Source organism: Schistocerca americana, chromosome 7 (assembly GCF_021461395.2).
Source record: "Schistocerca americana isolate TAMUIC-IGC-003095 chromosome 7, iqSchAmer2.1, whole genome shotgun sequence".
NCBI lineage: Eukaryota > Metazoa > Arthropoda > Insecta > Orthoptera > Acrididae > Schistocerca > Schistocerca americana.
Window position 1 is genome coordinate 213,821,524 of NC_060125.1, and position 27,287 is coordinate 213,848,810.

The 27,287-nt window shown below is 42.9% G+C and overlaps 1 protein-coding gene across 1 annotated transcript in view; it reads left to right on the top strand.

Moving 5' to 3' along the window:
• The first annotated feature begins 13,664 nt into the window (after positions 1 to 13,664).
• LOC124622846 (lipase 3-like) overlaps positions 13,665 to 27,287 on the top strand; it is a 214,555-nt gene continuing 200,932 nt past the window's right edge. Inside the window, exon 1 of the mRNA XM_047148637.1 lies at positions 13,665 to 13,837. Coding sequence (XP_047004593.1) covers positions 13,715 to 13,837 — 123 coding nt within the window. The 5' untranslated portion in view covers positions 13,665 to 13,714. The remainder of the gene's footprint in view (positions 13,838 to 27,287) is intronic.

Consider the following 27,287-nt stretch of genomic DNA (forward strand, 5'->3'; position numbering starts at 1 on the left):
GTCCAAATAAAAGTCGTGAGAGGTTTGCAATGCTGAAAACATAGTTGAGGCACATTGCGCTAGTTACTTCGCCTCTATATTTTTAAAACAGTGTGTGTTACGTATACTCTCTTCCATTGCCACCGAGAATAAGTTGCATAGTAAAGGCATCTGTACATACATGTCGTTGTCTGGAACGGCTGTAGTGACACTGCGATATTTTTGTTATTGTACTTTTAAAGAAGACTTGGAACATTTGCTGTGCACACAATATTGTTTGTGAAAACACACACACAAAAACTGATACCTCCTGACCACGATAAAGTTTTAGAGGTGTTGCACCAAACACGGGGGGGGGGAAACTAAAAAACGCAATCACACATACTTTGTTGGTCTTAGAATATCTTCGGCAAAAAACGGTATTACCACCATGGCAGACGTGAGGAGAAACGAGAAGTTCCAGGAAATGAGAATCCTGTTCCCGAGAACCAAAAGGAATCGAATACACACCAGAACATAATGGGATAAAAAATGACTGACTTTTTAGATCCTTATAGAACATTCTATACAGATCCCTTCGTTTCTAAATATTCTGAGAATATTCGACGAAACTCAGGCATTTCATCACTCCGCCTACAGACCCCGAAAATTGTGGATATGACATTAATATCGTCGTTTGCGATATACGTCAGCCGTTCCTTACTGCCTCCCCAGCCCCTAGTCCTGGGTAAGATAAGTGTTTTGGGAAAAATCGTATAGTACTTTTGTTCAGATGTTACGTAGTCTGGTCAAAATTGTTCCAACCCTTCCAGAGCTAGGCAGAATTATGCTTCCACTTATTCATTTGAATCTGTTTATTTTTGGAAAGTTACGTATCACACGTTAAGCTTTATTTCCGTTAGAACTAGCTTTAACATGCGAACACATCTACTAGTAGTCATGGTTGGCACTCTCATGCTAACGTGTAAAGAGGATGTGCCTATTTAGTAAAGTCACACGTTAACATGTATACCCACGCAGGACTCGAAAAGCGACCTGAGCTGTTCGGGTCGCTGACACTACCCCAAGGTCGCAGACGACTTTCGACACCCAAAAGTCGAGACATTTCCTGGGGGCTGTTCCCGCATTCATGGGGCTCTTTCAGATGTTGCTGCCGCTTTACGTATCATTAGTCCTTAAATAACTAAATTATTTTCATCACAACTTATTTGTAAAATATTATATGTACTTGCATTTTCACTATCATTTCTGAAAGTTATTGGAACATTTTGTTTCGAGCTTCTATGTGTTTGATGTTGCCAGTGCCGTATATTGTATGCCTAATACATATTTCAATTCAACATTCTAATTTGTTTAAAAGATGAAGAAAACAATGAAGTTGCCTAATTCCTGTTACTAACAAGGGAACCTCCCCATCGCACCCCCCTCAGATTTAGTTATAAGTTGGCACAGTGGATAGGCCTTGATAAACTGAACACAGATCAATTGAGAAAACAGGAAGAAGATGTGTGGAACTATGAAAAAATAAGCAAAATATACAAACTGAGTAGTCCATGAGACGCATAAGCAATAACATGGAGAATGGCAGCTCAGGAGCGCCGTGGTCTGGTGGTAGCGTGAGCAGCTGCAGAGCGAGAGGTCCTAGGTTCAAGTCTTCTCCCGTGTTAAAATTTTACTTTCTTTATTTTTGCATAGTTATTATCTGTCCGTTCGTTCATTGACGTCTCTGTTCACTGTAATAGTTTAGTTTCTGTGTTTTGCGACCGCATCGCAAAACCGTGCGATTAGTAGACGAAAGGACGTGCCTCTCCAATGGGAACCGAAAACATTTGATCGCAAGGCCATAGGTCAACCGATTCCTCCACAGGAAAACACGTCTGATATATTCTACACGACACTAGTGACGGCATGTGCGTCACATGACAGGAATATGTTGTCGACCCACCAAACTTGTACACTTGGCGAATGGGTAAAAAGATTCTTCTACGTAGCCCGGTTTAGGTTTTCTTGTGCATGTGATAATCACTCCCAAAAAAGTGATGAAAACATAAGAGTTTGCCACATAAACTGAAAATAAAAAGTTAAACTTTGCACTCGATGGAGGATTTGAACCAAGGACCTTTCCTTCCGCAGCTGCTCACGTTACCACGAGACCACGGCGCTCTGGCCTTCTCAGTTTCCTTGATGTTGCCTATGTTGCCGTTGGACTACTCAGTTTGTATATTTTGTTTATTTTTTCACAGTTCCACACAACTTCTTCCTGTTTTCTCAATTGATCTGTGTTCAGTTTTTCAAGGCCTATCCACTGTGCCAACTTATAATTAAATCTGAGGGGGGTGCGATGGGGAGGTTCCCTTGTAAGAAATAAGAAATGATAATGGAGACTCGAAAACCGAAAACTTTTAAACACGTGAGATGTGAGAACTAAAAAATTGAATTGAGAACTAAGAAATGAGAATAGAAGATAGAGAACTTCTGTATGATTATCGCCATAAAACATTTAAATTTTTGTCGCAGTCTGGGCAAAATAACGTAAATGAAGACCTAAACGAAAGAAGGGCTCATAAATAAAACAACATTCAAGCAAACTTCGGAATAGAAATGATGAATGCAACAACATGGACGAAAATGTAAAATGATAAGGCAGGAGAACTAAATCGAAGTTGATGCATAAAAATAAAATCACGGGAACAAAGATTCCAAATGAAAAAAGAATGATACGAAGAAAAATGAGAGCAAATCGGAAAGTTAATACGATGATTAAAATGACGTGGTAATGGAATAGGAATAAAAAATTACATTTAAAACAATTAACTAAAAAAACAATTATTAAAGAGTTTTCGATAAACACTTAACATTAAAAATCTCGAAGCACTTGACAGGATTCGAGCTCACAACATTCGTCGTGACAGGAACATATTTTAACTCCTACACTTCGCGACTGCTGTGTAGAATACTATAAATTTTAGCATATCGATACAAAACATAGCTAAATGTCACATTAACCGTGACTGCACCGTTGGTGGGAGTGTAAACGTTTGTGTCAACAATTTTCTAACACTACAAAGTGAGAACTGAAAACTGAGAACTCGTTGGAATCGAGACCTTTGCAGTTACCGCGTCTTGCTTTGTCCATCACTACGTCTAACATTAGACTCTGTTAGCATTAAGTGTTTAACAGTCAAACGGGACGATCTGTATGGATTAGCACATCCTGGCATTGACAATTTCTGAGAAAGTTTTTGACCCAGTTTCAGTTAAACCTGTACTGAGAGCCTTCGAGAAACTTGTCCTTCATTCAAAATACGCCAGTATACTGCATCTTGATGCCGTATATTCCATTAGACTTCATCAAGATGGTAGAAATATCAGAGCTGAGTGAAGTGCCAGCCAATAATATTCCACATCAGCAAATGTATTCTCAGCAGTTATAGAGGAAACTTGAAGATCCTTGAATTGAGAAAAGGAAGACGGGATACGAGTTAATGGATTATATCCTAGACAATACGTTTTGTTGAAGATTCTGTACTCTTTATCTGCAGTGCAGATAAACTTAAACAACGTAATACTGCAAAAATGAAAGTCAAATATAATAAACTAAAACATTACGTAGTCAACACATGGAAAAGAAAATGGCACAAATTATCAGCAGTCATAAAAGCAGTTGACGAACTTTTGTATTTAGGGCAGTTGAGACGATGACTGGATGGATAGCAAAAGAAGTAAAGAGAATAGTAAAATTGGCATGGTATGTTTTCTTAAATTATACAGTATTGTCAAAACCAGGCTTTCGATGGGTCTGAAATGGTTAGTTTACAATCAGAGTGTGTTACTAGTTTTGACTGATGACAGAGTCAGACACCGACTTTTAATGCAAAAACAGTTTCATAGTTGAGAGTTGTTCAGCGAGAAATAGATACATATTGGCAAGTTCAGTAAATCTCGTTAATGTGGACTAAGCGGGGCAGCGCATCATTCGTATAACTGAAAATTCCGATAATCTGGAAAAACAGTAAGACACAGAATGGAATGCTCAGTTCTAATACAACAAATTTCTTGAGAGCAATTAGCTTATGTCCACGCATCAGCATGGTTTTAGAAAGCATCGCTCGTGCGCAACACAGCTTGTCCTTTTCTCACATGATATACTGCGTACTATGGATGAAGCGCAACAGGCAGATTCTATATTTTTAGATTTCCGGAAACCATTTCACACCGCGCTCCACTGCAGACTTTTAACGAAGATACAAGCACGTGGAACAGGTTCCCAGATATGTGAGTGGCTTGAAGACTTCTTAAGGAATAGAACCCAGTTTGTTGTCCGAAACGACGAATGTTCATCAGAGACAAGGATATCGTCAGGAGTGTCCCAGGGAATGTCATAGGACCACTGTTATTTTCTTTATGATGATTTGGTGAACAGGGTGGGCAGCAAACTGCGATTGTTTGCTGATGACATCGTAGTGTCCAGGAAGGTGTCGAAGTTGAATGACTGTAAGAGGATACAAGACAACTTTGCCAAAATTTCTAGTTGGTGTGAAGACTGGCAACTAGCTCTAAATGTAGATAAATGTAAGTTAATGCGGACGAGTAGGAAAACCAAACCCGTAATGTTCGGATCCAGCATTAGTGCCCTGCTTGAGGCTATTGCGTGGTTTAAGGCGTAACGTTGCACAGCAATATGAAATGGGACGAGCACGTTAGGATAATGGTAGGGAAAGCAAATGATTGACTTCGATTTGTTGGAAGAATTTTTGGGCACTGTGGTTCACCTGTAAAGGAGACCGCACATACGACACTAGTGTGACGTATTCTTGAGTACTGCTCTAGTGTTTGGGGTAGATATTGAAGCAATTCAGAGGCGGGTTGCTAGAATTGTTACCGATAGGTTCGAACAACACGCAGATGTTTCGGAGGTGCGTCGGGAACTCAAAAGAAAATTCCTGGAGGGACGGCGACGTACTTTTCGAGGCACACTATTGAGAAAATTTTGAGAATCGACATTTGAAGCTGGCTGCAGGATGATTCTACTGCCACCAACGTATATTTCGCGTAAGTACCACGAAGATAAGATAGGGCTCATACGGAGGCTTGTAGACTGTCATTTTTCCCTTATTTCTTTTCGCTAGTGGAACAGGAAAAGAAATGACTAGTAGTTGTACATGTACCCTCCGCCACGCGTCGTAGGTATACAGGGTGAGTCATCTAACGTTACCGCTGGATATATTTCGTAAACCACATCAAATACTGACGAACCGATTCCACAGACCGAACGTGAGGGGAGGGGCTAGTGTAATTGTTTAATACAAACCATACAAAAATGCACGGAAGTATGATTTTTAACACAAACCTACTTTTTTTTTTAAATGGAACCACGTTAGTTTTGTTAGCACATCTGAACATATAAACAAATACGTAATCAGTGCCGTTTGTTGCATTGTAAAATGTTAATTACATCCGGAGATATTGTAACCTAAAGTCGGCGAGCAGCATCTGCAGGGACATGTTTACGATGACGACCGTGTTTACGAGTGTGGCTGTAGTGCACTGTTGTAGTTTGGTCTAGCTGTCGCAGTGTCCGCATGTAGCGCTTGCTGCTATTGTTATTCTGCATTCGTCTCCGCACGCAGACCAACTGTAGTACACCGTGTTACCAGACGTCTGTGATAGTGTAGTGTTGTAGGAACTGTGACCGTGGTGCATTCGAACTCTGAAAAGGCGGAGATGATACTCATCTATGGCGAGTGTCAACGAAATGCAGCTGAAGCCTGCAGGGTGTATGCAGAACGGTACCCGGACAGAGAGCATCCAACGTGCCGCACATTGCAAAACATCTACCGCCAACTGTATGCAACAGGTATGGTCGTAGCACGCAAACGGGTCCGTAACAGGCCCGTCACAGGAGAAGCGGGTGCAGTTGGTGTGTTAGCTGCTGTTGCCATGAACCCACACATGAGTACACGGGACATTGCGAGAGCCGGTGGACTGAGTCAAAGTAGTGTCATGCGCATACTGCATCGTCACCGCTTTCACCCGTTTCATGTGTCGCCACATCAGCAATTACATGGTGATGACTTTAATCATCGAGTGCAACTCTGTCAATGGGCATTAACAGAGAATGCGTTGCTGCATCGTCACCGCTTTCACCCGTTTCATGTGTCGCCGCATCAGCAATTACATGGTGATGACTTTAATCATCGAGTGCAGTTCTGTCAATGGGCATTAACAGAGAATGCGTTGCAGTTCTACCTGTTTACCGATGAAGCGGGTTTCACAAACCACGGGGCAGTGAATCTACGGAACATGCATCACTGGTCCGTGGACAATCCTCGCTCGCTCAGAGAGGTACAGCGACAGCGACCGTGGACTGTAAATGTATGGTGCGGAATCATTGGCGATCACCTTATTGGTCCTCACTTCATTGCAGGGACCCAAACAGCTGCAACATACATCGCGTTTCTACAGAATGATCTGCCAACGTTGCTCGAAAATGTCCCACTGGAAACGCGTCGACGTATGTGGTATCAGCATGATGGTGCACCTGCACATTCCACAATTAACACTAGGCTGACCCTTGACAGGATGTTCGACGGGCGTTTCATAGGACGTGGAGGACGCATAAATTGGCCAGCCCGTTCTCCTGATCTTACACATCTGGACTTCTTTCTGTGGGGTACGTTAAAGGAGAATGTGTACCGTGATGTGCCTACAACCCCAGAGGATATGAAACAACTTATTGTGGCAGCCTGCGGCGACATTACACCAGATGTACCGCTGCGTGCACGACATTCATTACGCCAGAGATTGCAATTGTGTGCAGCAAATGATGGCCACCACATTGAACATCTATTGACCTGACATGTCGGGACACACTCTATTCCACTCCGTAATTGAAAACGGAAACCACGTGTGTACGTGTACCTCACCCCTCATGGTAATGTACATGTGCGTCAGTGAAAAAGACCAATAAAAAGGTGTTAGCATGTGGACGTAATGTGCTGTTCCAGTCTCTTCTGTACCTAAGGTCCATCACCGTTCCCTTTGGATCCCTACGTAATTCGGTGCTCTCCGATACACACGATCGAACAGCGGAGTGGTACTCAAGCGTCAACTTTAGGTTACAATATCTCCGGATGTAATTAACATTTTACAATGCAACAAACGGCACTGATTGCGTATTTGTTTATATGTTCAGATGTGCTAACAAAACTAACGGGGTTCCATTTAAAAAAACGTAGGTTTGTGTTAAAAATCATACTTCCGTGCATTTTTTTATGGTTTGTATTAACCAATTACACTAGCCCCTCTCCTCACGTTCGGTCTGTGGAATCGATTCGTCAGTATTTGATGTGGTTTACGAAATTTATCCAGCGGTAATGTTAGGTGACTCACCCTGTATATAGCTAAATATAGATGAAATGCTATAAACTCATTGTTATTTTCATTTCCATATAAACACACAATTCGCGCATTATTTTCACATAATCATTGACCAGATATTGAAAGAAAATATTTTTATACACTGCAGTAATCAGTACGTTCTTTATGAGTCCGATTCACATGTCATTTATGTACAGCAGGATCACGTAGGGATTTCACGAGCAGTAGGCCTAGTTCGGTCGAAATGGTTTCCGTCTGGCGTTCGAAATAATCGATTATTTTGTCCAGATGCATTGTTAGCTATGTATGTGCCATAAGATCTGATTGATCGCAAATTTCATCAGCTGATCCATAGTCACTATCGTCATTGTCTGCTGACGAGCAAACCGATAATTTTGTCATGACAAATCATACCATAGTACGTGTCACCAGCAATTCGTGGCCTATCATTTAGTGTATAACACTTCCGTCCATGCATTTTGAAGTCTTTCAAAATATTTCAACACCAAATTCAGCATCTCTGTTTTCCAGTAATTCTCGTTTGTCCGTTCTATACAGTGACTCTGACGTTTTGTCCATGGACACTGCTGCTTCATTGCTCTTTGATGTAATTTTACATTCGCAACAAATGTAACTCAATGTCAACTTTTTAACTGAAATCGTGCCAGGATCTGTGTATAGTGCTTGGCTGAATTTAAATTTAATTATTCTCATCGTAGATGACAATTCCTTTTACTTGTTGCCAATATAGATGAAGAGAGTCAACCATTTTTTCAGCAAATGAGCCCTGCTGTCACGTGTAAGTACACGAAATAGCGCAGAAACGGTACACACTCGTGTGCTGAATGGGTTGGTGATCCTGAGTGGACTGTTTTTGGTTCAGACAAAGTCTCATATTTGTGTTGTAGTTGTTGCAATTGGGATTGCGGATGAACAAATCATGGCCTGCACCTAAATACGAGGGGAAAGGACAGATTAGCTGAGGAGCATCTAGCAGAAAGTTTAAGGTGGGACGCAAGCACACAAGGCAAAATCTCAGTGGCTATTGGGGTCAGAGTCAGGTTGGAGACGGTCAGTCCTGACATAAATTAGAACATAACAGTGCCCTAATATATGTAATAGTTTCCAGAAAAGTTAATTTCACTTGTTTCATCGGAACGTTAGGGTACAAAAAACAAGATAGATGAGAATCTTGTAAGAATAGAAGTAACAGAAGCTCTACGACGTTCTGAACGCAGTGCAACAAAAGGGAGATCGAAGATAACTATAACGGGTTAGAGAATCGCATCTACTCGTGTAGAATCAACATGGCGAAAGGAGAAGGTGCAACGTAGAGTCCATTAAGTAAGATCGTGGTCGGGTTAATCGGTTGAAATAGGTATCTGACAACAAACTAAAACATATACATATATCATATATGAATAAAAGAAAACTTCAATTACAATTAATAATACGTCCTGTCACCCGAAGCGTTATGATTGCTTGGCATCTCCGAGGCACGCTTGAAACCAAGTTTTCCGCGTAGTCATGTGGAAGACACCTCCAAAAGCGTCGAATTTGCACTGACAGCTGTTTAAAAATGAAGATTTTTTCCCTTTTTCTCCTTAATGTTACACCATATATTTTCAATAGGATTAGCGTCAGGCAACTGTGAGGGCCAATTCAGTCTCTGCAAAGCTTGCTGTGGTGCCTCGGATCATTGTCCTCCTGCCCGCATCTCGTGGTCGTGCGGTAGCGTTCTCGCTTCCCACGCCCGGGTTCCCGGGTTCGATTCCCGGCGGGGTCAGGGATTTTCTCTGCCTCGTGATGGCTGGGTGTTGTGTGCTGTCCGTAGATTAGTTAGGTTTAAGTAGTTCTAAGTTCTAGGGGACTGATGACCATAGATGTTAAGTCCCATAGTGCTCAGAGCCATTTGAACGTCATTGTCCTCCTGCAGTATCCAATCTTCATTTTTGCCGATGAACCGACGTTTGGTAGATAACATCATACCTCTTTGATAAATGCTACGCGTAAGCTAAATTCGTGTCTCTTCTTGAGCATCGGAGCCGAGAATTCTAATGTCGACCACGATCTTACTTAACAGACTGTATGTAAACGTTGGACACAAATTAAAAATTATTGAAACAAGAAGCTTTTGTGTTCATAGGAGTAAAATAAAATAAAATGAATTGCCGAATTTCGTGTACAGAGGAGCCCGTAATTAGATAAGGAAAAGAAGAAGAAGAAGAAGAATGAGTTGGTGTACGCTGCCTGCCAGCAGGACGAGTTTATAGAACAAACAAACGGAGAGTTCTCTCTGCCTTCGTATCTCACAGGTGGTCGATGGACAGAAGTGCTGTTTGATAATGTGCATCGGTTTGCGAACTTCGAGCAAGCTGCAGTAATTGCAGGCCAGCAACTTCTGTTAATCAGGACCACCAAAGACCAGCCAAAGTTGCAAGTGTCACTTTTTTTATTTACTCGACGACTGCTTGGAACGAAACTAGTCACAGAGTAAAGAAAAAAGTGAAACTTGCAGTCTGGCTGGTTTTTCGTTGTACGGCATCAGCTTCATCGGTTCGTCCGTCTACAGCACGCCGCACTTAACATGCACATTCGAGATAACAATAGTCCACATAATCTCTATCGAAAAGTGAAATAATGATTTGAGAAACAGTTCATGGACAGTACTTCCCAGTCCCATCGACAGAACAAAGCAGCCACAGCTTGCGCTGTATGCGCCCACACATTGTAGTGCAAAATGATGGGTGGGTTGCGCAGAAAGTGTCACCGCTTCTTTCGCAAAGCTGGTCGCAGGTGATGCTCCAAAAACGAACAGTAATACTGTGCATTGACGGTCTGCCGTGGAAGAACGCAATGCGTTAGGATAACACCATCACAGTCGTACACGAGAATCAACATAACTTTAGACCGCTCCATTCGCACCATCAACAGAACAGGCTCTGCTAACGGTATACTACGGCTTCCATATCGCTGGCAACGGGTTCTACACAATGCTGGTGACTACTTTGAACGACAGTAACAGGTACAAATATATAACTCTTTTGTATCAGTTGTGAATAAATAGTTGCACTATGTAAGTTCCAACCCTCGTAGTTTCATTTGACATCCTGCTGTGCTGATTCCATACAGCCATTGGCACAAACGAGGGCACGATCAAAAGTAATGCCTCAGAATTTTTTATGTGAAAACTCTTAAAACATTTTAAATGAAACGAACTTTATTAAGTTGTTCCTTATGTTCATATATTTCTTCTCAAGAGTCATCTTGCCGACGAATAAGTTTCTCCCAACGAGAGAGCAATTTGTTATACCATCGCTGTAGAATGTTTTACTTCGCTGACGGTGCCATAACCTTACCTCTACTTGCACCGCTTCATCACTATCAAAGTGAAGTCCTTGAAGGTGTTCTTTAAGTTGTGGAAACAGACAAAAATCGCATGGGGTCAAGTAGGGACTCTATGAAGGATGATCGATGACAGTGAACACAAGGCGTCGGACTGCTGCAGAGGTCGCAGCGCTCGTGTGTCGTCTGACACTGTCAGACTTTTCGAATTCTTGCTTTCAGTTTTCTGAGGGTCTCGCAGTACCTTGCAGGGTTTATCTTGTTTGCATTTGGTATGAATTCCAAATGAACCGCACATCACTTTTCTGACGCCAGTGATCCTTCGTGGTGGAACTTCATTGATGCCATCTTGGTTTCGGAGTCAAAATGTTGAACCGAGCGTTGCACAGTGCTGACGTCGATACAGCCATCAGCTATGCAGGTTATATTCTGTGGATTTCCACTTGAGGTATGTTTTCTGCAGTTAGCAACTCGATTACAGCAAACTGTTTCTCACGCACTGACATAGTTACGTTACACACCGCCATGTTGGGGCGCTACAGTTTGGAGCCCCCTAGCGACAGAGGGTTTCAGCTTGCGTCAACCGAACGAGGCGGCGCAGTGGTTAGCTCAAACCAGCTTCCGCCCATCCTGATTTAGGTTTTCCGTGGTTTCCCTAAATCGCTTCAGGCAAATGCCAGGATGGGTCCTTTGAAAGGAAACGGCCGACTTCCTTCCCCACTATTCCCTAATTTCCGATGGGACCGATGACGTTGCTGTTTGGTCCCCTCCCCAAAATCAACCAACCAACCAACTTGCGTCAGTGAAGCGGGGAAGTCGACAGAGTAATATGCTTAACACGTAGTATCTCAAGCGATATTGAGGTCACAATAAAAAAATTCGGAGACATTACTCTCCAACAAGCTCCTGTACATACTACGTTACGGTCACGACTTTGGTCATCTGTGGAGAATCAAATGACGGCCTCGTACCAGTTTTGCAACAGGTACAGCGCTCCAGAACGATCTGTCTGTTCTTTACCAGAGGTGAATAGTATTTTATTAGGTGAGTTAATGTGTCTGGCACGAATACGTTTTGAGTGACAGACAGATAAATAAAAAAATAAACATATAGATTGTCCAGGATGACAAGTAATCGGAGAAAACGGTTATAGCACCACTCCTGTTCTCCAGGTGCACAAACGAAGTTTAGAATTGGATGAGTAGCATTTTATGACTCTTCGATAATGATAGTATTGTGTACCGAACAGTGTTATCGTTGATGGCGCCATTCCGGATTAAAAAAAAAGAGCTTATGGCATTCCTGGCCACATTGGGCGACTTGCGCTTCGATGATGATGAGAGGATGATGAGAGGGTGATAAGAACAACACAACACCACGTCCACGGGCGGAGAAAATCTCCAACGCGGCCGGGAATTGAACCCGGGCCCGCTGAATAGGTGGCAAGTACGTTACCACACAGTTAATTAGGCGGACCGTTGACGACAATTTGGCCAGAATTTCTGTTTTATGCGGTGAATGGCATCTTAGTTTGACTGTGGATTAATGCAGGTTAGTACTGATGTGTAGGAGAAACACTCGCGTAATGTTGTTCGAATGCATTATTAATGGTAAACTGCTTGACTGAATCGAGTCGATTAAATATCGAGACTAAACTTCTCAAAATGTCATGAAATGGCTCGATCACTTAAAGTCAACTGAAGGAGAATGGCAAGGCCGACTACATTTTACTGCAAATGTTTTGAGAAATTTTAGTGCTCTGAGAAAGAAGATTGAGTAGAGAATGGCTATATGACTAATTCTTGGGTATTGACCGTTTGTTTTGGGATCTCACCAGATCAGATTAAAGGGCATTACCAAAATAATTCAGAGGCGTGACATATTTTTTTACGGGACGGTTCGAGAACCGTGAGGGTATCAGGAAAGTGGTACGTGAACTTAGGTGGGAATACTTAGAAAGAAGAAGACAGCATTTCTGCAAAACGTTGCTCAGGATATTTCAACAGACAGCATTTACCACAGACTAACGATTCCAGAACGTCCAACGTTCAGAGAGATTAGAGTTGATATTGAGACATACAGGCAATCATTTCTTCTCCCTCCAAGGGAGCACAATAATGTGACTCGGAATTTGGATTGATAGGGAGGTGTGCTACGGTAGTCTGTGCATTTGTGCAAAGCCATTGTGCCAGGGACGACGTTGTGATTAGCGCCTCTGCCTAGTGAGTAGAGGACCCATGTTCAAATCCCAGCCTTAGTCCAAATTTTCATTCGTTGCTTCAATATGGATGTATCGACAGGAAGGTATGAAAGAATGGGCGAAGGGCGCGGCAGTCATGGACTGTGCGGCTGGTCCCGGCGGATGTTCGAGTCCTCCCTCGGGCACGGGTGTGCGTGTTTGTCCTTAGGATAATTTACGTTAAGTAGTGTGTAAGCTTAGGGACTGATGACCTTAACAGGTAAGTCCCACAAGATTCCAAACACATTTTAACATTTTTTTCTTTTTTGTTCGGACGTGCCGATACCACAGTGTGTATTATGTTACCTGATTTAATGTTGTTTCAAACTGGTCTGTGCAACTAGTCTACAAGGAATAGTGTACTACCCACGGATGTAACATGATGTAAGAACAATGGTCATGAAAAGATCCCAACACAAGTGTCATACCGTGTCAATGATATTCGCTATCAAAGGGAACGCGAATAGCTGCTGTCAATGAAAACAGTCCTGTATCTATCATTTTGCTAGTGAACGTTGGGAAGGGGATCTAGAATCATATGACCTTTGATTATCAGACCGAGAACTTTTCAGCTCATCACCGCAAACGGATGAGAAGGGCTGAGGGGTAGCTGGATCCCTGGCGAGTCAGCTGCCGCCGCCTTGATCTGCAGCCAGTTTGCCGTGGACTCGGCCCGCAGGTGCCGGCGGTTCGGCCTTGGCTGCCTTCCCTCCGAGCCGCCGGTGCCCGGCTACTTAACGCCGTCTGGTAGTCTGCTGCCCGCACAAGACCATGTCTCGCGCTTCCTGCCGCTGCGGGACGATGCTTCCCGCGCTTCTGCTGGCGCTTGCCGCGTCGTGCGCCGCGTCTTCCCGGCCCGCCTTCCACGTGTCCGAGGACGCCTACCTGAACACGGTGAGCTGCTCTGCACGGGGCGCGTCTCCTGACAGTAGGACCATCTGGTGCGTGCGGTCACTGCGGGCTGGTACATAATTCCTAACTGCAAACCCGTACACGTGACTGGACCTCGAGGACATCGTAGATGACAGTGACTGCCGTCATGCGGAAGTTTGTTGTGCGTTCGTTTCTCCCACCTGTTGTCAAGTGCCACGTGTGAGTCTCTACCGTGAAAGTGATATGAGTGCAGTATAGTCTACATATAGGATCCTTTATAGTATGATTATATAATAGCGGAACAAACACTGGTAGCAATTACTTCTGTAAAATATCTGAGAGTATGCGTGCGGAACGATTTGAAGTGGAATGATCACGTAAAATTAATTGTTGCTAAGGCGAGTACCAGGTTGAGATTCAATGGGAGAGTCCTTAGAAAATGTAGTCCATTAACAAAGGAGGTGGCTCACAAAACACTCGTTCGACCTATAGTTGAGTATTGCTCATCAGTGTGGGATCCGTACCAGGTCGGGTTGACGGAGGAGATAGAGAAGATCCAAAGAAGAGCGTCGCTTTTCGTCACAGGGTTATTTGGTAAGCGTTATAGCGTTACGGAGATGTTTATCAAACCCAAGTGGCAGACTCTACAAGACAGGGGCTCTGCATCGCGGTGTAGCTTGCTGTCCAGGTTTCGAGAGGGTGCATTTCTGGATGAGGTATCGAATATATTGCTTCCCCCTACTTACATCTCCCGAGGAGATCACAAATGTAAAATTAGAGAGATTCGAGCGCGCACGGAGGCTTTCCGGCAGTCGTTCTTCCCGCGAACCATACGAGACTGGAACAGGAAAGGGAAGTAATGACAGTGGCACGTAAAGTGCCCTCCGCCACACACCGTTGGGTGGCTTGCGGAGTATAAATGTAGATGCAGATGTAGACTTTGTGTCAAGGAATATACTCGGGAAACTTAACACCACCGACAAAATCTCGGAGGCACCAGGCGGTTATAATTAAAGTGCAGCTACTCTGGGCTGTAATTGTCGTTTAGCGACGAAACCTGGTAAATATTCTAATGCTGAACCGATTAACGTTGGAAAACAGTTAGTTCCACGTTTGTCCACCAGGTGCAAATCTGGCGCTTTGAATGCAAGAAAGACGTATAGATGTCAAAATTTTGTACATGGCTGCACGTTCAGAGACCGTGAACAGTTACAATTGAAAGAAAAACAGCCCTTGGTCACTACTTTTAACAAATTAACCTGGTTTCAACACTGCTAGGAATGTCTTCCTCAGAATTTAAACCAAAGAATGGTCTACATTCTATAACATAGTCACAGAATTATGACTAAAAGCGTATGATAGGGTATAAGTACGGAATCACCGTGAAAGACTGGCAGTACTTATATGTCATTTATAAAATAATAAATATGCCAGAAGGGCATTAGTCACAAAGATATTTAAGATAAAGAAAACTGTTATGGCGAGCCACTAAGGGCTGCTCGTTACTTGCGTGGTGCAGGTTACAACTCAATTGCACCACTGAGGAAGACACTCCTAGCAGTGCTGAAACCAGGTTAATTTGTTAAAAACAGTGACCTAGGGCTGTTTTTCTTTCAAACGTATAGATGTGTTTCCATATGTAATGGATTTGGAACGGCAGATGGGTAGAAAACGTCGAACAAGTGACAGAGGCATAATGTTGATTTTACTATTAACCACTGCTAACACAGTGTGTTCAATATGAGCACCGGAGACGTCGAAGAGATGCAGCACAGCGCCAGATTTGCGCCTGGTGGCCTAAACTGGAACAAATATTATTCCAGCTTAAATCGGTTTTGCATTAATCCATTAGCGTATCTGCCAAGTTTCGCTGCCAAACGTTACAGCCCACACTGAACCTCGGTGACTGGCTTCACTTAAATTGGAACCACCCAGTGTTTCTGGAATATTTTCTGAGTAATTTAGTACAAAAGACTCGTGACGTTCGGTGGCTCTCTTGTGTACGACTGTCGTTCGGAATTCCTTGCCAAGAAGCAGTATCTATTGGAGCCTAGCATACTGTGCTTTCAATTATCCGCAGTTCGTCCCAGTTCCGCAGATGGCACAAAGCGAGTGTACATCCATGGAGGTATAACAAGCGGAGGTATGACCGTGAAGGTTCTTTACAATAAGGGGAGATGGCGCTACGGACTTAAGCAGGTGCCGACGTGTTAGATGCCCAAAATTTCAGCAGACTGCTGTTTACGATTGCTTCTTGTTCTTAATTTCTGTCGCGTACGAGTAACAGTTGTTTAAAATAGAAAATGTTACAGTGCTTTTATGAATAATACAACGTCGGGAAGGCATTTTCAGACGTCTGATCTAAAACATACAGGGTGGTCAGAAATAGGCTAAAAAGCTTGTAAGTGTGTTGCTGGGAAGACTGTGCTGAGAAATAACTATTAAGAAAAAAATTCGATATGTTTAATTATTATTGAATTTAGCTAATCACGCCGTGCTCCTAAATTCAAGTGGTCCTCCAGGTACAGTTAGTGTCAGTTGTTCTCATAGCGTAGACGATAGGCCACTAGAAAGCAGAACCTTTGGCTGGGGTTCTATCCTTGATGCCGTCCCATGTCCAATTTTTGTCCAAACGGAGAACGCTTTCGGTAACACCATCTCTGGCAGACTGCTTGAAATTGCGCGTGCAACGACCTAATTGGCTAACTTCAATGCTAATCAAATCGTAAACGGCGCAAGGTATCGAATTTTTTATCAACGGTTATATATTCTAAAAGTAAATAGCGCAACAAAAAATTCTCGCTTGAAGCCATCAAACCGTGCCTTTGATACAGTGTTCGGCTACTGCTCTTTTCTTATTCACTATCAACTGATCTGTACGCTTATGAAAATTTTGCTGTATTTGGACTCTGTTTCTAGTCAACAGTTCACAAAGTGAACTTCATTACTTGCATTACTTGAATTTGCCATTTGCTCAACCGGACACCGCATTCGTACGTGTCGAGTGATACTCATTCTTCGCTACCTACGCCGCGTGGGATGTAAAGGCTCGTTACATAGTAATTACAGTTCTTTTTATTTTTTACTCCTGTTTATCTTTGTACCTGTACAGAAGTGAAAGTATCTGCATAACAGTTTAAATATTGATGGTAAGCGCTGCGCGTCTTGTTTGGAAACAGACTTGTTGCACCCATTTTCTGTTGTCAACAGTAACGCACACTTTACTTTCCGCCCTCACATTTACATTCAGTGTGTTGCTCGGTTCCGTCCAACATTTGATTTCTGACAGTATTAATTCAAATTCAACATTGCTAAACAGTAGTTTATGATGCATGGGTTACTGGTGAACAGTTGTGTAACAAATTCACTTAATGCAATGGAAGAGCGCGCAATGACGCAATCTGTTACCGCAACGACGGCGACGATGTCGCAGTTCTTTTGGGTCTGAGGATTGTTTCATTACTCTGTGTTTTGTACTTTTTGTTTGTTGCGTAATACAAGCTTTTTCACTACTGTGAATGTATTCTTACAGAAACTAAAGTAATTACTCTTTAACGAGCCACCTGACACCACGGGTGTCATAAGCTAAAATACTCAGAAAACATCCCTGAACAACCTGCGAAATGTTGTTGGTAGAGTTGAGGCTCACCGTGCATGGTTTTTCTCTCCTAAGTTCGAGTAGTGAACTACTGTACTTTACCACTCACCGTCATATCAACAGAGGGAAACTCTTACTTTATGGAAACTCGCAAACACCGCAACTAAGCTGGTTATGGGGGAACTTACAGTTTAAGTCAAACCTGTATCAATGTCTCACATATCTACGTCTGTTCCCTGTAGGCCATCTTGAGGCATGTGGTGCAGGGTACATGGTCCAACGAGAGTCTTTTAAATCTTCCTTGAGAATAAATGAAATTTGCTTGCGACTCGTCCATCGCCAGCCGTGGTGGCCGTGTAGTTCTAGGCGCTTCAGTCCGGAACAGCGTGACTGCTACGATCGCAGGTTCGAATGCTGCTTCAGGCATGGGTGTGTGTGATGTCCTTATGTTAGTTAGGTTTAAGTAGTTCTAACTTCTAGGGGACTGATGACCTCAGAAGTTAAGTCCCATAGTGCTCAGAGCCATTTGAACCATTTTTTTGACTCGTCCATCGAATCTTAATGTGGCACCTGTTTCTCCCCGATGAAACTTAATGTCACCGCAGGCCGCGTACTTCTAGGATATTTACTTTTGTATTTATTTTTAACAATCGTAAGCAGTATAATAATAATAATAATAATAATAATTAATCAATCAATTCGGTCACTTGGTGATACGGCCTCTTGGAATCGGTGTGCAGCATAGGATTCGAGCAGGTTCTTCCACTTCTGCCGATCCTGAGCTTCCTCTGGCAGCTGTATTTCGTAGACCTCTGTCCCATCTGGTAAATTTGGTTCCAAACTAGTGTCCGGTTAAACCATTTGTCTACTTTTCTTCGAGTGATATCACCAGCCCACTGCTGTTTCAAGGTATTTACACTTTCCATTACAGCACTGACTTTTGTTGTACGCCTGATATCTACTGCTTTTTTACTATCTTTCATTGTCACTTTAAGAACAAGCATAAGACCAACTGGAAGTGAAACCTCATAGTTGTGGAAAAAAATGTGTGGTAACGTCTTATGGGACCAAACTGCTGAGGTCATCGGTCCTAACTTACGCTGTGGACAACACACACACTTATGCCCGAGGGAGGACTCGAACCTCCGACGGGGGGAGCCGCACGGACCGTGACAAGGCGCCCTTGACTGCGCGGCTCAAAGTTGTGGGCTTTAACTCAACGGTAGCTTAGTGGTTCATCATACTTCTCCTAGCAAATCCGTTTTAAAACATTTGATAAACTTCATTTTGTTCGCGAAATATTTTTTGTCGTTAAGTCTGAGAACGACGTTCACAGTGAAGTGACTACATAGCAAACAGTATTCATGATTTAACAAGTACGAATTTGCAAGAGATTAGCCTTAAATTTCAGCTGCGCAGTCTACGTATTGCAATTTATGCGGTGGACGGTACATAGCATACCGTTTTCTATTTTATTCCCTTCCTATATCATTCGCATATCATCGGAGATTCCTCTCATTCTAGAGTAACCACGTGCCCGTGGAAGGCAGTGATAACTTCTTGGAACCGCCTTGGAACAGACGACCCAGAATTTCAAAAATAATCTTCTCCTCGGCTTACACCGCCTTTTTAATGCGACACCTCGAGTTTATTGTTCTCACTTGTAAGCGCTGTTCGCCAAAATAAAATAAGCTTCTTCTTCTTTCTAAGGCACATAGAGAGCCATTTCTCCCACGCCTAACATGTTAACTGAATAGCACAAAAATTCAGTAATATGGGTACTTAGTATGCTCCGCCATGCACTTCATAGTGGCTTGCTGAGTATATACACGGATACAGACGTCCTGCCTCCGCCAAACAGTGTACAGAAACAGCGCAGCACGTCGTAGCGTTATTGTGATGTTTGTTAATCCGCGTTTCCACCTCTTCTATGACGACAGTCAAATACCAATGATGACAAGCCTTTTCGACGCGCTATTCGCTACAAGTAATGCTCATCAACACCACTGCATCATGGCAGTCTATAAATCTTGACAGTAGCGGCCTGTCTCTTCATTACGTCACGCATGGAAGCGTTGCAACGTTGCAACACTTAATCTACTGGTCTGCCTTGCAATGTTTGCCAAGAAAGCGTTTGATACAAGGTCAGCGTTCTGAATTCGAAACAAGGACTCCAGATTGCAGTGGTGGAGAAGGTAGGTCGCACATAACAATCACGGCGGCGCACCGCGGTCGCTGTGAAATGACGAGTCAACCTTCGTAGAAGCCGCGTAAGAATTTGACTGACTGAATGTGTCTTTTGTTTAATTTTTCCTAACTGGTTTCGGGCTTGATGTTAAATTATATGCTGGGCTTTTAAACTGCGGCCCAGACACTGCGTTTACTTCTGTGATTTACAGAGACGAGTGAAAGAGGAAATACATGTAGAAATGGAAGAATTCTAGTAGTAAATAGCTAGCTAGCCTAAGGGAAACATAATCAATAATATTTTAGACTTTGCACCCTGTAACTGATACTGGATAATAGTATTTATTGCGTTATACTACAACATGTGCCTGTCACCGTAGCTGAGTTGTCGGCGCGGCTAACTGCCATGCGGGGACCCGGGTTCGATTCGCGATACTGCTAGCGACTTTTCCTTGGTGGCAGGACTGGTACTACGTGCACCCAGCCTCGTTCGGTCACCTGAGGAGCGATTAGTTGCGATTCCAAGGTCAAAAAACCCGAAAACGATCGGGAGAGCGGTGTGCTGACCACATGTCCCCCCATTTCGCTACGACGACGCCATTGACAGAGGATGCCATGCCAGTCGGGACCCATTGGCCCATCTAGGAACAGAACGCAGAACTTTACCTTACTTTACTAAAATATGTACTATGTCCACTTCAACGGAGCAAGAATCATAATTTGAAGAGGATATTTATTTTAAGAAATATGTCGCTTTGTTGATACGAAGTCTGTTCAAGAATTTTCAGAACTTAATCCACAAAATTTTTCTACGTTTACCTTTTACTTACTGCGCATGGTCTCCTTTGAAATATTCTCCTCAATAACTGATACACCGCCCCCAGGACCGTTTCCGCTTCCGGAAGCAAAGCCTCTTGCTGGATAGCACAAATTTTCTTTTATCTCGCCTATCGTTGCAAATCTTCGTATTTTCAATGGTGTTTTCAACTTTGGAAATAAAAAGAAGTCCGCAGGCAACAGGTCTGGCGGGTACGGAGTATGAGGCAACACAATGAGTTCGTTTTTTATGCAACAGTCACGCACGAACAGGGATGAATGTGCGGGCGCGTTACCGCGGTGAAAGAGCCTTGAATTGTCTCGCCCGTTTCAGGCCGTTTCCTTCTCACATTTTCTCGCAGGCGTCATGACACGTACCGATAGTACTATCGTTTAACAGTTTGTCCCTGTGGCACGAATTCATCATCAACTAATCCTTCAACGTCAAACAAAACTACACTACGTGATCCAAAGTATCCGGACACCTGGCTGAAAATGACTGAAAATGACTTACAAGTTTATGATGTCCTCCATCGGTAATGGTGGAATTCAATATTGTGTTGGTCCTTCCTTAGCCTTGATGACAGTGTCCACTCTCGCAGGCATACGTTCAATAAGGTACTGGAAGGTTTCTTGGGGTATGGCAGCCCACTCTTCACGGAGTGCTGCACTGAGGAGAGGTATCGACGTCCGTCGGTGAGGCCTGGCACGAAGTCGGCATTCCAAAACATGCTAAAGATGTTCTGTAGCATTCAGGTCAGTACTCTGTGCAGGCCAGTCCATTACAGGGATGTTATTGTCATGTAACCACTCCGCCACAGACCATGCCCTATGAACAGGTGCTCGATCGTGTTGAAAGAAGGCTATCGCCATTCCCGGATTGCTCTTCAACAGTGGGGAGCAAGATGCTTAAAACATCAATGTAGGCTTGTGCTGTGATAGCGCCACGCAAAACAAGGGGTGCAAGCTCCCTCCATGAAAAACACGACCACGCCATAGCACCACCACCTCCGAATATTACTGTTGGCACCACACACGCTGGCAGATGACGTTCACCAGGTATTCACCATACCCAACCCTGCCATCGGATCGTCACATTCTGTACCGTCATTCGTCACTCCACACAACGTTTTTCCACTGTTCAATCTTCCAGTGTTTACGCTTCTTACACCAAGCGAGGCGTCGCTTTTACCGGCGTGATGTGTGGCTTATGAGCAACCGCTCGACCATGAAATCCAAGTTTTCTCACCTTCTGCCTAACTGTCAAAGTAGTAGCAGTGGGTCCTGATGCAGTTTGGAATTCCTTTGTTGGTCTGGATAGATGCCTGCCTATTACACATTATGACCCCCTTTAACTGTCGGCGGTCTCTGTCAGTCAACAGACTAAGTCAGCCTGTGCGCTTTTATGCTGTATGAGTCTCTTCACGTTCCACTTCACTAGCACATCGGAAACAGTGGACCTAGGAATGTTTATGAGTGTGGAAATCTCGCGTACAGGCGTATGACACAAGTGACCACGTTCGAAGTCCGTGGGTTCCTCGGAGCGCCCCATTCTGCTCTCTCACGATGTCTAATGATTACTGAGGTCGCTGGTGTGGAGAACCCGGCAGTAAGCGGCAGCACAATGCACCTAATATGAAAAACGATTGTGTTGGGGGTGTCCGGATACTTTTGATTACGTAGTGTATTAACATGGTTTTGACATTTCACCTGACGAGCTTTTGTTGGCCTTGGAGAACCTTTCCCGACACCGTCGAGGTCATTAGAGACGGAGTGCAAATTCGGATTGTTTCAAGGATGGGGAAGGAAATCGGTCGTACTATTTTGAAAGGAACCATCCCTGCATTTGCCTGGAGTGATTTAGGAAAATAACGGAAAACCTAAAGCTAGATGACCGGATGCGGATTTGAACCAGCGTCCCTCCGCATGCGAGTTCAGTGGGCTAGCCTCCACGCCACTTTGCCCGGTAGTACGTACGAATACTATCAAAATTCAGTTGACACCTCCAAACACAAAAAAATTCGCATTTTCGTCTTGATTTGCCCAACTATTACTTTCATATTTAAGCTACAAATTCTCCCTTCAGCCTTACGCATTACTTAGCGACAACGTCTAAATAATTCGTTGAGCACTGCTTCTTGTTTGACATTCGAACTGAGATGTCTGCCTTGCTTGTATCCTCCTGCTATTGGTCTAACTAATTAATAACAACTAACTTTTTGTAGCTTCCACGTCCGTTACATCAAGGTGGAATAAGCATGATTTAACATGATTCGAGGAACGATCTATACTAGAGCAGTACTAGGCCAGACAAAGCTTCAGAATGTAAAGAAACGTGCTTTGACCCAAAACTGAATCCTACACCTCGCGTATTTGAGCAACGTACTCTTCCCACTGGGCTACAAGAGTAACTTGTGCATTCCTTTGTCGTATTGCCAAATCACCTCCCACTTTCTACCGAAAATAACCACATCACGAAACTTCATAAAAGTCGCTTTCTATTGCTAACTTTCAAGAACTTGTGTGTTGTGTTGGTCTGCAGACCACAATTTGAGCTAGGTGATTGGCTGGGTAGCTAAAAGCCGATTAATTATAAATGTGCATAAAAAGTTCTCGGTTTACTTTCCGCGTAAAATTTGGATAAAATCCCGAGCTTTGCGACCTGTGAATGGTAATCTTGGCGTGAGAGTACCGGGAATTTGCTGCATTCCTTGCGAGTGTGGCAAAAATTATGTGGGACATTCTATATGCACTGTTGCCGATCGCTGTGCAGAACTTCAGCGTCACCTGCAATACAGGTATATAGAAATATCAGCGGTGGTTTAGCGTGGTTTGTTAAATAAACATAAGATTCTATTCTATGAAACAAGAATACTTGCTCACGCTTCAAACTATTGGGACTCTGTCTTCAGGGAAGCAGTTGAAATTAGACTATGTGAAAATAATTTTAACAGAGACTCCGGATATATACTCAACAATGCATGGAAGCGCGCAGTTGATAAAGAAAGAGCGCAGAGGGAGACTTCTTACATTCCCCGCAGTTCTCCGCCTGTTGCGATGGATGGCGCTGCAAGCAACACTGGATAAAGCGCGCAAACAAAATTTAGGGACATAGAGGCCGCCACCTCCGTACGCGCCGTTTTCACCGTGACGTCATCCAGCCACTGAGAAGCCGTCCACTGCTTATAAGACCGGAAGCCTCACCGGTCCACGACAGTCAGTTTTACCCCTGACAAAGATGGCGGAGGTAGTCATCGAAAGCTCGGGATTTTATCCCAATTTGACGCGGCAAGTAAACCGAGAACTTTTTAAGCAAGGTCTCCGTCACGAAAGACTTCGCAGTCACATTAAAAATGTTGTTCAGCATTTATGCAATGTATGATAAAGCTGCCCTTTAATACGGGACTGCAGAACAAGGGCAGTGCCTGCGTGAGTTGGAAATTGCAGTGGCCCATGCGTGTTTTGCGGATAGTCGGGTTCCGATGAGATGCTCTGAGATCTCATGAATGGAGTCTGCTATGGGCCTTACTCAGATAGCCAGTACCAAGCCAAACTATTCCATTCATCGAGACAATCTTTCCAGTGCGGGTAGGGTCTTCAGAAAGTAAGTTCGGCATGACGTCGCCACTAGGACCATCGCGCAACAAGAGTGCCCCACTGTCAGAAGAGTGTGTGCGCCGACTGTCTAAACGTCGCTGACTGAAAATAGCTGCGTCGGCTTCCGCTGCCAGAGTCAGATGACTAAGAAGTTTTCTGAATATCGTACCGAGTCGTAATGCGGAAACCAACATTTCGGCTTCGGCTACAATGGCCTTCTTCTGGATCTGACCCTGAAGAAGGCCACTGAAGCCGTGGCGGAGACTTTGGTTTCCCCCAGCATGGTTTCTTACATTGCGACGCGGTACGATACTCAGAAAACCCTTATGTCAGTCACTGACAAGGATTCAGTTTTGACCTTAGTTCAGGAACTGAACTCAGCTCCATATCATAGCACTAACTTGAAACCACCGTAGGAGGTTCAGGGATGGTCAAAATTAGCACGAAACGTGCTTGGCAACACAACTAAAATCACGTATCGACGACACCATTGCCGCCCTTCTGCTGTAGATATTAATTATGATCGTAAATACACAGCATTTATTGTCGAAGAAGTCATGTTGTAGAGACGGAGGAAACGAAGCAGAAATATTGCAATCTTCGAACTTATCCCCAGATAAAAGACACAACAGAATGCAAAAAAAAAAAAAAAACTCATAAAGTTCCTATGACCAACAAATAAATGCGAGGAATGAATACTGACTGGAAATGTTTGAAAATGTGTTTTTTCAGTATTAAGAAGAGGACCAAAAAAGCATTGCGCATGATGGGGTATAATTTTTAGATGCACTTTCCAATTAACACATATCTTCAGCTCTATGCAATTACATTTGCTTTGTAGACTGGAGCAAAAGCAGTGTTAAAACTTTTCAAGGTTAAAATGCATAAAAGTGAATACGATAATTTAGTCAGGTCTATTGTTACGGAAAATAGGCAAAAGCTAATTTTAGGCCTAAAACCATAATTTATTACTATTTCCAACCCCTAGGATGACAACGCAGATTTTCAACCCGAAGTTATACACATTTTAATACGATCGAATAGGTTGTTTGAATAGAATTTGCTTCGTAAAAGATAATTTATAAAATTACTCAGTTCTCGTTCTTGTACAGATTCAAATAACAATACAGACTACAGTTTATTCAGGTTCCTCATCCGTTGCCCTGACAGGTACGAATGTACTGTGCATGTCAATGCTGCAGCTATAGTAACTTCCCCGCGATTTAGTTTTACTCTGAGTCCTAAACTAAAGACCTCAGCATTTTACACAGTATGCCAGGGGCGGAAGATGTGTAAGTGTAAAAAAATCCAAGAACTGACATGAATCGAATTGAAATCCTTAGAACTGCATTTCAGGATGCAACATCTGTTTTATCTTCTTCCATTCTATCTTGTCTTCTGGCTTTCGATTGTCATGGGCCCAAGAAAGGGAGAAGGGGAGATCCGACTAATTAGAGGGCAATGAATGTAACGGCTTCGGTAAGCAGGTTGTTCAGTAGTATACTAAAGAACAGATTGGGGCAGGTTGTGGAAGTTGCTGTACCGCAGGAAGAATCGGGTTTTAAGGCTGGGAAAAGCTGTGTTGATAACATCTTTTGTCTACGCCAGATGTGTCAAAAAATGATCGAAAAAATCAGAAACTCTAATTGGATGAACGCTTCTCCCCCATTTTGGCTTTCTTCTCACTTTTGATGCGGAATGCGAACAAACAATAATTAGCCAAATGTAATAATGTACACGAAAATAACGTCTGTGGATTCATTCACAATCCATTCTCTCATACGGTAAGAATATAAATGTTACGGTCAGCAGATTCAAACAGATACTGAAATCTAGAAAACTCAGATTCATTTCTCTTTCTCCAAAGTGCAGAGGGCAACTCTGCCAAAGACTGAGGAAGATGCGTTTTCCTCATCAATAAAATTTATTCTGAGGTACTAAGGGTATGATTCTATCGCAATCTGAAAAAAGCACGAGTTTCATAACAGTGTTAGAACTTAGACTTGTGGCTTTGCTCTAAACTGTTTGCTTATTTCGGAAGTCAAATCTTGAAGAAACAAACTGGTGTTTGCAAATAGCCAAGGAAACTGCCGGAGTAGAAGGAAGAATCTGCTTGTTTAAGAACATCGATGAATGTAAACCGCCTCCTTGGTCTTGCACTTATGCATATTCATTACCAGATTCCTGTAGACGTAGAATAAGTAATTACAAGATTTTCAAAAAGTGGGCGTAAAAGGAGATTAGAATTTAATATTTAAGAGCAGTATTGTGAATATACATATTTAATATTAAATTTCATTTTATTTATACTTTTGCATTTTTATTTTATTTCTTATTTTTTTACACGAAGAAAGAAAGAAATTTCTTATTGTTAGTATTTACATTCATGAGAAAAAACAGCTTATTATGAGCATAAAATGACGTAAGTAACAATATAAGATGATTTCCTGAACACAGTCAAATACCCTATTATAATTTTTCGCAGTAGTATCGTCATTGCTGCGTATAAACACATGCGCGAATTAGATGGCAACATTCTGTCAAACGAAAGCAATTGGTGAACTAATTTCGAAGATTTAAGAATGGAAACAAATGAACACTAGCATTATATATATATATATATATATATATATATATATATATATATATATATATATATATGTGTGTGTGTGTGTGTGTGTGTGTGTGTGTGTGTGTGTGTGTGTGTGTGTGTGTGTGTGCGCGCGCGTATAGAGTATTAATGATCTTATTTGGAAGGCAGGTACCAAAAAATTTGCCCCCCCCCCCCCCCCGACCGAGATCCTGGATCCGCCCCTGGTCTGGGCACAATCATGGATCCGTAGGCCATCCATTGCAGACATTTTTCCATCAAGGCACTGACCGTCTTGTCTCACAGTGAGACTAATGTATCCACAGTTAAGGTGATTATTATGGAAATAAGGAATAATTTACTTAATTTTTTCGATCTGTCTCATTTTCATTTGACTGCCCATTACGGACAATACTGAAATGTATCAAACTTCGATATCTACACTACTAATATTAATCATAAAACTTGCCTAGCCGTACCCTTATAGATATATTAAGGAAAGTTTGAAAAATACGGAATAGCAGTCGGCAATGAGAGACGCTGGCTGATTACATAAGGTGGTGGAACCTGCTACGTAATTACCTTCTTTTAACGCCATCGTGACGTGACCGGTAGAAATATAAACGGCAGCAGCATGAAATTTACTGCTCTGCAGAACTTAAAAATAAATTAACGTAACATAT